Source organism: Pseudonaja textilis, chromosome 1 (genome assembly GCF_049901715.1).
Source record: "Pseudonaja textilis isolate UNSWEBS1 chromosome 1, rPseTex1.2, whole genome shotgun sequence".
NCBI lineage: Eukaryota > Metazoa > Chordata > Lepidosauria > Squamata > Elapidae > Pseudonaja > Pseudonaja textilis.
Genome location: NC_141990.1, coordinates 117,216,824 through 117,233,119, shown reverse-complemented (window position 1 = coordinate 117,233,119; position 16,296 = coordinate 117,216,824). Strand labels below are relative to the sequence as shown.

The following is a 16,296-nucleotide window of genomic DNA, read 5'->3' as shown; positions in this document are numbered from 1 at the left end:
CATTCCAGATCAGGTCTGGGTGTCTCACAATATTAGAAAAAAAAATACAAAATGATTATGAAAGATAATGAAACAAAGAACATAACAAGCATGAATGGTCATTCAGTTAACTCACAATGTACAAAATATGATGAATGCTTCTAATATGGGCAGGAGGGGTCCATCTCCCAAGTCCAGGGAAAGAAGCAAAATCTTTTAGTCTTTATGAAATGGGGAATCATGGTGATATTTGCCTTGATATCAGGACATTCTGTCTTACTGCTGTTTTGTTCTGTCTCTAAGGCTTTCTTGGGAATTACTGCTGTTACTTTTAATTATTTTTTTCCATATTCCTGTAATTTGCTAAAGATGCATGCTTATCACAAAACAGTTTTGTATAAGAACCCCCAAATTTTTCCCCACAGAATGACACATTTGCTGATTTTGATTCAATGACAGATCGTCTTTTGGATGAAATAATCCAATATATTCAAATTTACAATCTAACAATTTCAAAAATCAGGTAATTTATGTTGTTGTAGAATAAATAATGTCAGCTTGAAATGTATCCTTAATTGTGGATTTTTTAAAAAAAACGTGAACTATTATTTACAAATGTTATCAAATTACTAAATAGTAAATACATGTGAATCATTGAAAAAATATATACAGGTAGTCCTCGACTTTTTTTAATGAAACTGAAAAAAATGACTTGTGAATGTTTTTCACACTTAAAACCATTGCAGTATCCTAATGGTCACATGATCAGAATTCTGATGCTTGGCATCTGACTCATATTTATGATAGTTGCAGTGTCCTGAGGTTATGTGATCACCTTTTGCGACCTTCTGATAAGAAAAGTCAATGATGAAACCAGATACACTTAACGGTGTTATTAACTTAACAACTACAGTGATTCACTTAACAACTGTGGCAAGAAAAGTTGTAAAATGGGCAAAATTCACTTAACAACTGTCTTGCTTAGCAGCAGAAATGTTGCCTTGATTGTGTAAGTCGAAAACTACTTGTAGAAAATGCAAAAAGTTTACCAAATGAAGAGGCAGGTATTACATGCATCCAAATTTACTACGTATCTAAAATATTACTGTATTATAGTTCATTATTGAGAAACTACAAAATCCATCCAAATTTGACAATTATAATTCCTGCCTCTGATGTTTTATTAAACTTTAATGGTTTTTTTTTTTTTTGAAACAAGTGAAGAAGCCTTTTTAATCCACTTCTCATTTTTACATTATCTGGAGTTTTCCAGTATTTGGCCATTATTATTTTAGTTGCTAAATTGTGGATTTTCTGAGAATAAATAAAAAGCATTGAGCAGAAATTACTACATTAGCAATTATCCTTATATCTACATCTTTAAAAATACATCTGGATTGCAATTTAGAGGTGTCCAAAACATTTTAAGTTATTCCCAAAGTTGCCAACTTCAAATACTTCAATGTGGTTTGCAGAGGGTGATATTTTTACCTCAGAATGTTATAAATGCTACATTTCTGGCCCACCAAGCACTGGAGACCCCCTCTATCAGTGGATTCCTCATGGCTTTGGGCAACCTGTATAGAACTCCTTAGGTAGTCTTGCTCGGCTATTGGGAAGCTCTGAAAAGGTATTTCAGGAGTGAAATCAAAACGTTAGGCCCCTTAGATATGCCAGCTTTTTAAAATTTTATCCTGGATTGAAACAATGTGCTAGGATTTGGCTTAGTTACAAAAACGGGCCTGCTTGTTAAACTAGATTTTATTCTTTAATAAGTCAATATTAAAATGTTTGTCAAAAATGGTTTTTAAACATAATTATGATTTTAGATTTATTTAATTTTTTTTAGATTTATTTATCTTTTTTTCTGGATCATAGTAAGTCACTACAAGGAAGATTGTATTTCAAAAAGTGGGATTAAAATTTCTAATCACATAAAGATTTCTTTCTTAAAAAGAAAAAAAATCATTTTGTAAAGGGTACATTCATGACTACCAAATGAAGCTTGGGATAGCTGAAAATTAAATGTGTTAAACAAGAATAGGCAGTTTCTATGTCATCTACAACTTATTGCTCTAGTGCCTTCCCAAACAAATTTTGTTAATTTGTAATGGAAACTACAGAAGTGAAGTAAAGGAATGAGAGAGATAAATAGAGTATTGTGGAAAGTTTGGAAACCAGTGATAGCCAAAACATGCTCTGCATTTTATTCATACCCCCTCATTGATGGTGGTTTTAGTAAACATAATGAAAACCCTTTCATAAACTGCATGATTGTTTTAGGCATGTGCAGAAAGCATAACATTTGCAGTACTGCAAAACAAAGTTGAGAGCTAGTTTGGTGTAATGATTAAGGCATTGGCTAGAAACCAGGAGATTGTGAGTTGTAGTCCCACCTTATACACAAAGCCAGCTGAGGTGACCTTGGGCCAGCCATTTTCTCTAGGCCCTAGGAAGGAGACAGTGGCAAACCACTGTTGAAAAACCTTGCTAAGAAGACACCATGGCTTGACAAAGCAGCCTCCAAAATTTGGACATAGTAAAATGGAAGAAAAACAAACAAACAGAAGTTAAAGTTCAAGGTTTCAGTTAATAATGTATTAGAAATTTTTCCAAATCTCACACTCTTTTTTTCTCTTTTTTATTCAGTTTTATTGGACATTCACTGGGTAATTTAATAATCCGTTCAGTACTCACAAGACCTAGGTTTAGGTATTACCTCAATAAACTTTATACCTTCCTTTCTCTGTCTGGACCACATCTTGGTACGCTCTACAACAGCAGTGCTCTTGTTAATACAGGTAAAAAAAAAACCTAGATTTGATATCTACTTTAAAGTCTCAGAACTATAAAAAAGGGTGGCTTATTTTAATCTTTTTAAACAGTGTAATTATGTTCTTCAAATTGTCAAAGTTTGAGCAAGTATTTCTAGTATTCATTAAAATGCACAAGATGCCTCTCTCTTTAAATGTTCAGGGGGGTATACTGAAGTAGGAAGAAGGAACCAGATACGTTAAAGCACAAGTGCTGTAATTCTAAACTATTAAGATCATTGGTTAGGAGTAACATGAATCATTGTTTAAATATCTGGAATATAATATATACCTCTATATTAAATAATGTACAATAATATTGTATAAAATTAAGTACTCTAATATTACTAAATTAAGAGAGCTAAACATTTCATTTCAGTATTCATGTTTCTATCATCTTCATATGCTAAGTGGGATTTTTATGTATATATTATCAGTTTTTAAAATAACGAAATGGAAAAGGCCAATCAACACAGCTGTATATAAACAGCTACAACATAAGGAAAAATGCTAATACTACTGTGGAACGAATGCTAATATGTCTAATTTGTTGGAAGAAAGAGCAAAGAATAATTAGTTATCTCAAAGGGATCGCCAGGATCACACTGCTTTTCCTGGAAGTCACTTTGATTAATATGTGAAGTAGAACTTCAGAATACGTTCCCCAAATTTCAGAGCATTTTATATAGGATGAACTGTTTCCTGAGATACTCAGAACCATTGGACATCAACGCTTTCTAAGAAGTGTTCAAAATAATTGCCATTCTGTTTTGTCAAAGAGGATTTGCTTTTAAGGCTACAGTCCACATCATTCAATCAATTGGCTAAAGAACACAAGCCTGATGTACTAAAGAACATTAAAATTGTGTTTAGGATATATATGGTGTGTGTGTATGTGTGTGTACACACATATTTAGTAAGGATTTTGTCTATTGACATATTTTATATCTGTGCTAATAATTTTAATTATTACATATTAGATCAGCAAATAGAGTAGAACCTTCTTAGGATGTATAGAATGAACAGTAATAAGAAAATTATTCAAAGATTTGTATAGTTGTACTCTGTGTATTCACATGTAATATATGCAAAAATATAGGTCTCTGGTTTATGCAGAAGTGGAAGAAGTCAGGATCTTTGCTACAGTTGACCTGTCGAGATCATTCAGACCCCCGGCAAACCTTCTTATACAAACTTAGTAGAAAAGCAGGTAAGCTATATCAACTTCATTGAAGGCATTAACTTTTAATGTAACTTGTTTTCATTTATACGTTAATATATTTTGGAGAAACTGGTGTAGCAAGTGAATGTGATACCAGTGATCTCAGACATTCAGATTTAAATAGTTTTCCTACCAAATGTCATAGGTTTTCTGTTAATAATATACTGTGACGCTATTTTTTAAAGCATAATTATGGTATTGATACAAAGACTTGCTAGTTTAGTTTAGTTTGGAAATCACAACCATGTAGGAATCACAACCAAGCACAGTGAAATATTTCTTGCAAAATATTTCCACTGCTAAAATATTAAATGAAAAAGCATGGATGAAAGCATAAGATTAAGCTTTGCTACTGTTCTGTAAAATGGTAATAAAGGAAATGCTCTAAAGATTAACCAGGCAAGGATTATAGGTTTGACTGCAATCTCAAATTTCACAGAAACTATAAATGAGTCAGTTGCTTCAACAGAACCCCCAAAAGCTAAATGAATTCCATTACAATTATCAGTGGAAATTTAAGAAACTTATTTTACTATTTTTCTATAAATTGATTAGCAGTCATGAAATCTATTTTACCACATATGGTCATATTTCTTTTACAAATATGGTCATATTTGCATATAGTTATATTTCTGGATCTCTACTTAGCTATATGAATGCAGTATTCTTCAAAGAGCTTTTCTCACAGTTAAAGTTCATGACCTTGGTATTAATGACTGTCAGAAAAGTATTAATTTTCTTATTCTCCTTTCCTATGTGTGCTTTAGTTTAGTCGTAGAAAGGGACTAATGGGATCCTAGGATTTGTTACATCCCTAATATCTATTAATTCAAGGGGTTTTGTTGGGGTAGGACTGAATTTCTCTAAGCTTATAACTGTTGATATGTTTGTGTATGTTCTTAATATTTATAATTGCTGTCTTTTCACAGGTCTTCAGTATTTCAAAAATGTAATATTAGTAGGGTCCCTGCAAGATCGTTACGTTCCTTATCATTCTGCCCGCATTGAGATGTGCAAAACAGCTTTGAAAGATAAACAGACAGGTATTAGCTAAAGCATTTTTATATTTGCGAAACAACAGTTGTTCATCGTTTAGAAACTATTCAGGAGAATATTAACTTGAATAATTTTATTCTAGGGCAACAAATCTTATTTTTTTCTTATGAGGTAGAAATCAATTTTAAAGAAACATATGAGGTAGAAATTACACATAGAGTGTGCCTGGATTTTATAAGATGAAAACTATAAAACTTACACGTCATATGGCACCTGTTGGCATGTGTAAATTTTATTTATATATGTTCTTTATATGGTGGTCATTTTGCAATAGCAGTTATGGCCAGCTAAACATAAATTTAAAATGCAAATGTAATAATTATACAGCATTACACAAATATGAAAATTCCTATTTGTATATCTGCTTCTGTAGCATTGCTTTTGGTAAGTCAGGCCTCTGGTGGCTGCCGGTATTTAAAAAGCTGGTGCTTTCAGAGTTCATTTAATGAAAAACAATGTGATGGACCTCCCAAAAAACTTTAAAAATCTAGGTGATTTTTTTTAAAAAGAAAGAGAAGTTGGTTTGCTCAACCAAATCTTTTTATGAGGACTTGTCATTATTTTCTCAAAGTATCATTAATGCTGTTTTTTAAATGCTCCCATGTTTGTATGCCTCTGGACATTGCATGGACATTATAGTTAGGACTAAAAAGTAACAGATAAGCGATCTATCATCTTGATCCATTAAAAGCAGTAAATTTCAAAACAAATTCTTTGCAATGTTTTCTAAGTTTGCTATTAATGAACCCAAAATTATAAAATAGCTATCAATGTGCTTGCTCAGCTCCTGAAGCCCTCCTTGCTGTCCTTTGACTGAAATTCAGCAAATATCTGGCAGCTGATCTTTTTGAGTTTTTTAGTATGGCACTTTATGGGATTTCCTTTTTAGGGACACTCTTAACTTCTTTGCCAGTACAAACAGGGCTTTTAAAGCTAAAGTAAGTAGTTCATATAGTTGTTGGCGAATTATAGGCTGAGACTTTTTTGCTTACAGTATTACAAATGGGTTTCAACTGATAACATTTAAACATGGTGTATGCTCTGTTAATTGCATGATAGAAAAGAAATACATACAGTGCTTACTTAAATAAGTAATGCAGGTTCTTCTTTTACAGGACCAATATATGCTGAAATGATCCAGAATATGCTTCTACCTGTTCTTCAAAGCAAGGACTGCAATTTAATTCGATACAATGTGCATTGTGCACTGCCAAACACAGCTGATTCTCTCATAGGAAGAGCTGCACACATTGCTGTTTTGGATTCAGACATATTTTTGGAAAAGTTTTTTCTGGTTGCTGCCCTAAAATATTTCCAGTAGGAATAAAAACATTGTAACAGACTTGGTTATTACCTCATTAACAGATAAATAATGTGTGATATTAAACTGTAGTTACTGCGGTATTTTAAGAGATATTTATACTTTTTTATATGGAAGATAATTTATATCATCCATGTGAAGAGCTTTTTTAACATCAACTTTACTTTCTAGGTATGTGGCTGTGCAATATTTTTAATGTTTTTTTTCTATTTTTCTTATTTTGGGTACCTAATTATTTCAGAACAGATTTAAGCACAGTTATGTGCAATTGATGGATTTAGACTGCAAATGTTATATGACTACATTTTTATGTGTCTTTAGATGCCAAAAACTCTGAATTTCTATGTCTAAGAAGGTATTAATTTGATCTCTTTAGAACTCTAAAAAGTTGAACTGGAAAACAAACTGCTTGCTGCTAAAATAACTATAAGTATATAGGTGTGTTCAAGACCACTCTTTTGAGTCACCTGTTTGTTACGTCACTACATTCAAGCTGAACTACTTTCTATAGAAGCATTATTGAACATACTCTGCCTGTGGAAACTACATTTTTTTACTGATCTCAATAGGACATTAGTTTACATTTTCACCTTTATTACTGGAACATTAGTTTTCATAAACCAACAATTAAGGATTTTTGAATGTTGAAACGTGAGCTGCCTTCAAGTGGAGTTTTGCAAAATTTAATAAAATTGCTCTTTATATTGGTTCAGTTCTTCAGTGAACCTTTTACATGGGACTTCCTTATATGTACATTTTTTAAAAAGTAAACAAATTTCTGCAACACTTTTAAAAATGTAAATTTTTAAATATTAAAATTTATTGACAAATTATTGTAAATAGAAATTAGTTGCATCTTGAAATGGAATTTTTTAAGTGATAACTAGATTTTTTAAAAATATCCAAGAATGCTAAAAGTCATACTGGGGTTGAAAAGTAGTGAGTTCAATATTCATCCCTTTTCACCTTTTTTTCAGGCAGAATGCTTTTAAAAGGGGGAAAAAATCTTGTCATTGTGCAATTGTAACAGTTTTTCAGAGAATACAGTTTTGTAGTATATCTAATGCATGTTTATTTTCGAACATTGTGTTATTGTGTCTTGTGTTAATAAACTAAAAAAATATTAGAGAAAGCAAGATTTTGCTTTTTCCACATCCCGAGGATAATATATAACATCACATAGAGCTTGATAATAGATTGAATATCACAATTGGACAGATTTTCACTGCAAACTGTCCATATATGCTATTGGTTTAAAATCTTGCATTTTCTAATTTGAATAGTGTTTAAGGGCAGTTTAATTCTGTGGATGGGCAATGGTTTGCAATCATGTGTTACTGAATTTTATTGAGCAAGACTTACAAATAATTACTGCTGCTTGGCCATTTCACCAATTGCTCTAATAGCCCAATCTATTATTATTTCTGAGAAGAAAATCCCTGAGTTTTAAAAGAGTTATTTTTGAGTTAAAGTATAGTGACAATATTTACTAACAAACATAGATTCACAGAAATAACTACTTTTTTATGCAATATATAAATAATTCTAAGATTGCATTATTTTTACTGCTTGCTTCTCAAGAGGTAACACCAACAATTCTCATTTTGAAAACATACTAAAAAAAGATTAATCAGACTTTGGCCTAGTTAATATATAAGAATGAAAAAGTAATTTAGAAGCAGTGGAAAGGTGTTAATAGTGTACGTTAATAAATTATTAAGTTTTTTTTCTGCTTGCATTCTTGGAACTAAAAGAATGTATTTAGAAGAGAAAGAAGATGAATCAATGATTGAATCTTATTCAGTTTTTTCCATTATATTGTTAATTTTAAATTGATAGATTGATTAATAGTGAGTGTGCAGCTGTAATGGAAAGTGTTATTTGCCATGTTTCAAAAGATTAACAATCTGTCAATGTTTTAATATTATGCCTGCAGCTATTACTGTTTTATGACTTGTGACAGAAAAACAGATTTAATATAATTGAAACAATATAGCATGCTATTTACAAACTATTATATAAACATGAATACTCTTTGCACTTAACTTTCTAATTAAGCGAGGTAGTTCAAAACTTCCCATTTTGCCTGTGGCTAACTAAATCTAAAATTTGACTGAAGTATTTGCCTAACCAAGGCTATGATAAATTGTCCAACATTTTTTCAGACTGTGAAATAGCTTGAATGTGTGTTGTTATTGTTTTTTATTAATTCTAGATACACATCAGTTTCAGAAATACCAGTTGGTTTGGAGAGAAATGATAACTTACACTGTGTCCCTGGTGGATCATGATTAACAGCATCCATAGCCAAGTGGATTAATCCCAAATCACAGCATGTGACCAATGACACGATATAAATATACTGTAGGTAGTCTTTGACTTAAAACACACCTGGGATCCGAATTCCCATTGCTAAGCAAAGCAGTTTGCATCTGATTTCACAACCTTTTTTTGTCATGGTTGTTAAGTGAAACATTGCAGTTAAGTGAATCTTGTGGTGGTTAAGCAAATCCAGTTCCCCCGATTGACTTTGCTCATCAGAAGCTAGCTAGGAAGGTTGCAAATAGCAGTAGCGCTTAGACTTATATACTGCTTTACATTGCTTTACAGCACTGTCTAAGTGGTTTTATAGAATCAGTATATTGCCCCCACAATTTGGATCCTCACCTCGGAAAGATGGAAGGTTTAGTCAACCTTGAGCCTGGTGAGATTTGATCTGCCAAATTGCAGATAGCTGGCTGTAAGCAGAAGTAGCCTGCAGTATTGCACTCTAGCCACTGCGCCACCGAGTGGCAATCATGACCCTGGGATGCTGCAATCATTGTAAATGCATGCCAGTTGCCAATTTTGATCACGACCATGGAGATGCTGTGGTGGTTGTAAGTATAATAGCAATAGCACTTAGACTTATATACCGCTTTATAGAGCTTTATAGCCTTCTCAAAGCGGTCTACAGAGTTAGTATATTTTCCCCAACAGTTTGGGTTCTCATTTTACCCACCTCGGAAGGATAGAAGGCTGAGTCAACCTTGAGCCTGGTGGGATTGGATCTGCCAAATTGCAGTGGGAATAGCTTGCAGTACTGCACTCTAACCACTGCGCCACCAAGGCTCAGGACTGCTTCTAAGACCATTGTAACTTTGAATTGTTAGGGTTGTTAGTTACCATTATGTACTTGGGTCCTTATGATTGATGCAACTTGGGTTGCTATGATTGATGTCGTGTTCTGCTCCCGGCTTTAGATAGGGTAATATATTTGCATCCACCATTAAAATATTTTAAAATATTTTATGGGTTTTAAAAATTAATTTAAAAAATTAAAATTAAAGATTTTTAAAAATCTTTGTTTAAAAATTAAATTTAAAAGATACGTTTGGACATATGCACTATGGTGTACAAATTGAAAATACTTTATATAAAATGCCATGTTTCAAATTTATTTTTGGACTCAATAGGGAAGTGATATAAAGAACTCAAGTCATTGCAATCTGAACCATCTCCCATGGTTACTATTAATTTTTTATAAGTGTTCAAATTACTTGGTTCACTGTTACCATGGGATTGTAATTAGGGTTTTTTGTACTTGATTTATGTAGCTTGAATGATCAAACTTAATTAATATTCCATTGACTTCAATTATATTTTCAAGCCAAGTGCAATCACTTCAGGCTCCTTTCAGTAATTGTTATGGATTTCTAACTTTATTTCTGCTTTTTCAGTCTGAGCTATTATTCATCCACCTGCTTCCTTTCATATAATTTTTAAACCTGTTTTCTTTCTTGTAAAACTAAAGGTTATTCACAAAACCATCTGCAGAAAAAAATCTCAAAGTTTAGGGAATTTAATAAATTTTTGTAGCCCACCCAGTATATTCTAGGTATTTATTTAAATAAGATGCTGTTTTATAGGCAGAGGGTTGAAGATCTACAAGGTCCCTTCCAACTCTATTAATCTTAAAATTCATTCTGATATGAATTTAAGTTTTAGTCATGCTGTAGATCATGTTTCTATGCCAGGAATTAGACTATAGTCATGACCAGCATTACAAATGAGCATTAAAAATAAAGTGAAGTGAAATGAAAAAGACAAATAATATTTAATCATTGGTGGTGGATTGCGCAAAATCTGCCAAATTTTGCAGACACTATAACAAATGTTGGCTACATTGAAAGAGAGACTATATTAGACTGAGGTTGATGTTTCCCCGATATTTTATCAGGTGAGGTGTTATGAAAGGGGTCCTTGAGTTCTTATACAATAGGGCATGAGCTGTAGAATGTTGAAGTAAATATAGTAGCACTAGACTGCTGTTCTAGTTTCTTTTTAAAAAATCCCTTTGTTTCAATTCTTGGTTGGCTGGCACTCAAAAAGTAATTCCACCTGCAAATTGGTAAAGAGAGATTATTCTTCTCAAAGCCAAATCTTGGTAAAACTGATGGCCAGGCCACTGAGTCAACATTTCCAAAACCGGAGACTTGTTTCCTATAACCATTCATTCATTCACTTAATTGTACAGATAAAATCTGCGATTTCAGGAACAAACATGCTAGCATTTGTAGAGTTTTAAATACAGGCTGTTTTAAACATTAGGGCCCCCAAATCTTTGCCAGTATATGCTTTCCTCCATTTCACCCGGGGTTTCAAGAAATGGTCCCTAAAGACTGGCTTCTTTCCAAAACAAAAGCTGCAATGCACTGAAGGTCAGTTGTTATGCAGTGAGGTCTCCCAGATTTAATCTCTCATGTCTCCTAGCACGATTGACAAAAAATATATAACCATAAAAGCTCACGCCAATTTGTCTGGTTAGGTTTTGTATGTGTGAATTCAGGAATTCAAGCAAACTACATTTTTGCATTTCTGAGACAAAATCGTGTTAACGTACTTAAGTGTTTTGCTGAAAACTCTCCAGAGAATCCGAGGTCTCTGAAAAATGATTAGGACATTAAAAAAAAAAAATCCTCGCAAAACAAGAATTGCATCGGTAGTGTTGCGAAAAAGAGCGCATCAAGGTATTCATGTAGCTCCAGCCACTAGGAGCCAAAGTAGAGTTCCAAGAGCCATGCCCGCCTAATTCGCTCATGTATCCCTATAGACCAAAGCGATGTCCCAAGAGAAGGCGGTTTCTCATGTTCCAGGATAGATTGCAGAGATTGTCAGAAAATAAGAAAGGGCGTCGCTAAAAAATACGGTACTCCTACCGATTGCTTACTTAGACCGTATGGGGTGTTGCAGAGATCGATCGCTTTAGCCCGGCGAAAAATTCCGCCGGGTCCCACGATTCCGTCTATGTGGCCTCGTCTAAAACAGATCGGGATCCCGTCTCCTCCACTGTATCTACTCTAAATAAAACGCAGCGTCCCCTGACAAAAGCTGCAAAGAGCTCTGAAACGCAGCTCTCCTTCACTGAGAGGCCAGAGGAAAACAGGCAGGCGAGGGGTGGGGTTTCCTTGAGAAGCGCCGCCCACTTCGCTGGGGCATCGGGGGGTGCGCAGAAACACGCAAGGCGAGGAGGGGCCCCGGGTCCTTGGCAGGAAATGGCTCTGCGGCTGTTGCTCCGGCAGGGCCGCTCTTTCGTGTCCGCCGGCGGACAAGCCAGTAAGCGGGGAGCGGAGTTTAGCGGCGGCGGCGGGGGCGTGGGGGGGGAGAGGCTGAGTACGGGGAGGTGGTAGGCCATGGGTGCAAATGCTGCAGGGCCAGTTCTGGACTGCAGCCTCTGCCTGTCTGCCTCCCCCACACTTATGTGTGGTACATAAATTTAATAAATAAACGAATATTTGTTACCCACCTTTTTTCTACCCACCTTTCTTTCCAAGCCTTTGACCAGGTTGGTCAAAGACTTGTTCTGTAAATTGTTTTGGGAAAGAGGTTGGATTTGTTGGTAAAAAAATGGAACTTTTGTGGAGCGAGAAGTGAATTATTGATGGATTTGTAGTAAAAAATACTTTTTAACTTACCTTTCCTTTGGCAAGAAAGGTGTGTCTAAAGAGAGAATAGAATATATATTGTAGAATATATACACTTGTTGACTCTGGACAGTTGATAGGTAACAAAGGAAAATCGTAAATATACATGCTTCTTTGGGAAGGAAAATGTAGTATTGTGTGTGTAGTGGAACAGAACTCTGAACATGCTGTTCAATGTAAGCATACCATATGCACCATTATATGAGATTCTTACCTGCATGTCCCTGTAAACCATGATACCATATGGGACTTGTGTCATACTAAAGGTGTCCAAATCTGGAGTAGTTTCCATTTTTACTTAACTGCTAACCGGATTTGAAAACAGCAATTACAGCAGTTGCCCTGCTCCAAATGCAGTCTTGTAAAACTGCACAACAAAGAGAGGCACTTCAGAGTATATCTGTCTTTGGAGATTATGATCACAATGAAAACCTTACTGTATTTACTGCACAGAGAGGTTGGTTGCAGATGATAATTAATGCAATCCTGTGCATGCTCATATAGCACTCTCTTCAATGCACTTCCTGTTTCTGACTCTGTGCCTCTTCCTTCTTAAACTGGCCTCTGACACAGACAGGAATCTGTCCATAAACGTTCTGTATGTATTCATATTTATATTACGTGATAACCATTTTTGGTTTTGTCCACTTCCATCGGCCATTTAAAATCTAGGCCTTCTATAACATACATCTTATGTTTATATGTAATAGGCTCAGCTTTTCTACACAGTTCTTTGGGAAGTAATACCTCTAGTGCAAAACGAACTACTGAATCCACCAAGCAACCACTTAAGAAGCCAGTAACACCAGTAGGTCGTTTTGATACACCAGAAGAATCAAATGTAGAAAAGGAGCCACTAGAAAGTAAGTGCGGATGTGTAAAATATAAATATAATAAATGGTGTTAAAACAGGTATAGTCTTGAGATGCTATAAATACCTTCAGGGAAGTAGTAAAGGAAATTCATCCATGGAATTATTATGTCTAGAAGATTGTTCAATATTCTGGAAAAAGATGTTAAGGGAAAAATTGAAAATATTTCTGCCCCATTGATTCTCCATTTACATTTTTCGTGTTTTGTAACTCTGAGCCAATTTTTCTTTTATGTCCATCTCCTCAGAAAATAGAATTCCTACATGATGTTTTATTAAATCTTTACTTACTTTACACTTCTTTTTTGGCTTTCCAAATACCATTTATTGTTTAAATATGAATGTACAGCTAAATAATTAATTTGTGATATATAATATTTTGGACAATATATCATTAACTTTGAGTTTTTCAAAGATTTTCATTTCAAAGAAACTATATACGTATGCTATGAAGCTATAAGGTAGATAGCTTCATATGTGCTTAAATCACTTAGCATAACTTTGCATTTTCTAATATAATTTACTTTTAAAATTGCTGCTCTACTGAAGTACAACAAAATATGTTGGCTCAGATTTATCTCTGACCCATGAGTCATGGGCAAATGTGCCATGCAGGTACAGTGTCACAAGATATTAGGAATGAACATAATAAATTCATAATATGTACACATTTTTAAGTGTGCTTGTCATCTGCTACCCATGGATACTTCTTTCCATTACATGTTGTTTTAAAAAGTCTGTAATTAAATAATTGCATACCATGGAACCATTCCCAAAGTGGTTGTTCCCAAATGCTATTGCTTGTACAACTTCCTATAAATTTATAACATCCAGTCATGCTGAAACTAAAAGCCAAAACGTGTGTCAGTGTATTCATATTCATTGAGCTCAAGGCAGTACACATATATAATATTCCTGCATCTGATTTTCCCCTCAACAATAACCCTGTGAGGTGGGTTGGATTGAAGAGAGCGACAGGCCCAAAGTCACCCACCTGGTTTTTATGCCTAAGGGAAGCCTCAAAACCCCTATTATACCAAACTACTATGTCATTTGAGTTCTACTTGGGTGTATCATAGTAGTTTTAGTCCCATTGATAAAACTAGAAGAAGTAGATGGTCAATTCATTTGGTTTATATAATAAATAAGGCTCTGTAAAATATGACTTCCGATTTTGCAAAAGTGACTTTTCTATGATATACATAAATTTTATTTTCTATCTTATTCTGGAGTACTGTGGTATTCCTTCCAAATTCTCATGGTGGTGTTATGCTTACTTTATTACTAGTGGCAGCCAATAATTCTTATTTCCTCTACTCTGGGTCTCCCTGGGTGGCCTTATGTCTGACTTTGAAGAAACCCAATATAAGCATTTCTCGTGGATATACAGATAGTCCTCAACTTAACAGCAGTTTGTCTAGTGACCAAAGTTATTTATCACTGAAAAAAGGGACTTATGACTGTTTTTCACACTTATGACCATTCTAGCATCCCCCTGGTCATATGATCAAACTTTAGACGCTTGGCATCTGACTCAGATTTTGATAGTTCAAGTGCCCCAAGATCATTCGATCACCTTTTGCCACCTCTGTCAAGCAAAGTCAATGGGGAAGCCAGATTCACTTAACAAATGTGTTACTAACTTAACAACTGTAATGACTCATTTAACTGTGGCAAGAAAGATTGTCAAATGGAGCAAAAATCACTTCAATGTTTTGCTCACCCACAGAAATATTGGGCCCAATTGTGGTCATAAGTTGAGGACTACCTGTAAGTAAAACATAGAAAGCCAGGGAGGCTGCAAATACACCGAAGAGATTATTGTATAGTATCAGACAGGATATTCACAACTATTCTTTGGCTATCTCAGAACTTTGTAAATGCAAGAATAGCAATAGCATACTTACATACTGCTTCACAGTGCTCTCTAAGTGGTTTATAGAGTCAGCATATTGCCCTCAACAATCATTTTCCCAAACTCAGAGGCTGGAAGGCTGAGTCAATTTTGAGCCGGTGAGAATCGAACTGCCGAACTGCAGTCAGCAGAAGTAGCCTGCAGTACTGAATTCTGACCATTGGGCCACCATGGCTAATAAAGCTTGCATGCGTAAATACATTGCCAACATTCTTTTATTTAAAATGCATTTGAAAAGCAGATTCTCTTCCATCAAATTGACTGAGAACTAGCAGACTGAAATGCTGGATAATTTTTGCCATTGTGCTAGTAATGAACTGAGTGCTAGAAATAAGGAAAACTCTCCAACTAAATCAAACTATGGGTGATATTTGAATGCATCTGCTATTCATTAGGATTTTTGCATATTTTCCCCTTTTTTTTAGAATTTTCCGATGATATCAATCCAATGACAAAAGAGAAGGGTGGTCCCAGAGGCCCTGAACCAACTCGTTATGGAGACTGGGAACGAAAAGGACGCTGCATTGATTTTTAACTTCTTTTTGGGGGAGAATGACATTTGAGTGAAAATAAAACCATTGTTTGGGGGGAGGGGAAACACCACTTTACCTACAAACAACCAAAATCTTCGCATTTATCTGTAACAAAGTGTCATATTTGTAGTATTTAACTAGAATCTCTGTGAATATGTATGGGTAAATATAGTGAAATTGCATTTTAATAAACCAATTTGTATAGGTTCTCCACTGTTGAGTTGGGTGATGGCTATGACATTATTAAAAAAGATGTAAAACTCTACATGAGAAAGTCTGGTAAAAGTAGAGTTTATGGGTTTTCAAAGTGAGTATTTTGACGTTTTGGTGAAGTTCCACAATGGTGATAGAAATACAATAGAATTTTATTGCTGTTGCAATATTAAACATACTTATTGAAAAAAAACATTGAAATTATTTTTCTTATTGAATTTATTTCACTTTCAAAGAACGCTTCTATATTGGATTTAATATGACAAGAACAGTTCATTAATTGGAATTTGTAGAATATCTTCAGATTTTATGACATACAGTCCAAACCAAAGTATGGCAGAGAAAGATTTATTGATTTCTAAATAAAGTAATGAAGCAAGTAATTTTTCCACATGTATAAACATAGTTTA

General features: G+C 34.4%; 2 protein-coding genes across 7 annotated transcripts in view; both read left to right on the top strand.

Annotated features, from left to right (window-relative positions):
* The window catches only part of FAM135A (family with sequence similarity 135 member A), a 52,404-nt gene extending 44,288 nt beyond the window's left edge, over window positions 1-8,116 (top strand). For all 6 annotated transcript variants that reach the window (XM_087915676.1, XM_087915666.1, XM_087915683.1 and 3 more), the window contains 5 exons: window positions 405-502; window positions 2,629-2,780; window positions 3,892-4,002; window positions 4,944-5,057; window positions 6,186-8,116. In XM_087915676.1, coding sequence (XP_087771802.1) covers window positions 405-502; window positions 2,629-2,780; window positions 3,892-4,002; window positions 4,944-5,057; window positions 6,186-6,391 — 681 coding nt within the window. In that variant the 3' untranslated portion in view covers window positions 6,392-8,116. The remainder of the gene's footprint in view (window positions 1-404; window positions 503-2,628; window positions 2,781-3,891; window positions 4,003-4,943; window positions 5,058-6,185) is intronic.
* A 3,713-nt stretch (window positions 8,117-11,829) lies between these two features.
* Window positions 11,830-16,087, top strand: SDHAF4 (succinate dehydrogenase complex assembly factor 4). Its single transcript, XM_026695163.2, has 3 exons — window positions 11,830-11,986; window positions 13,065-13,217; window positions 15,566-16,087. Exons 1-3 carry the CDS (start codon window positions 11,926-11,928, stop codon window positions 15,673-15,675), a joined length of 324 nt encoding a protein of 107 aa, XP_026550948.1. The 5' UTR covers window positions 11,830-11,925; the 3' UTR covers window positions 15,676-16,087.
* The last annotated feature ends 209 nt before the right edge of the window (window positions 16,088-16,296 follow it).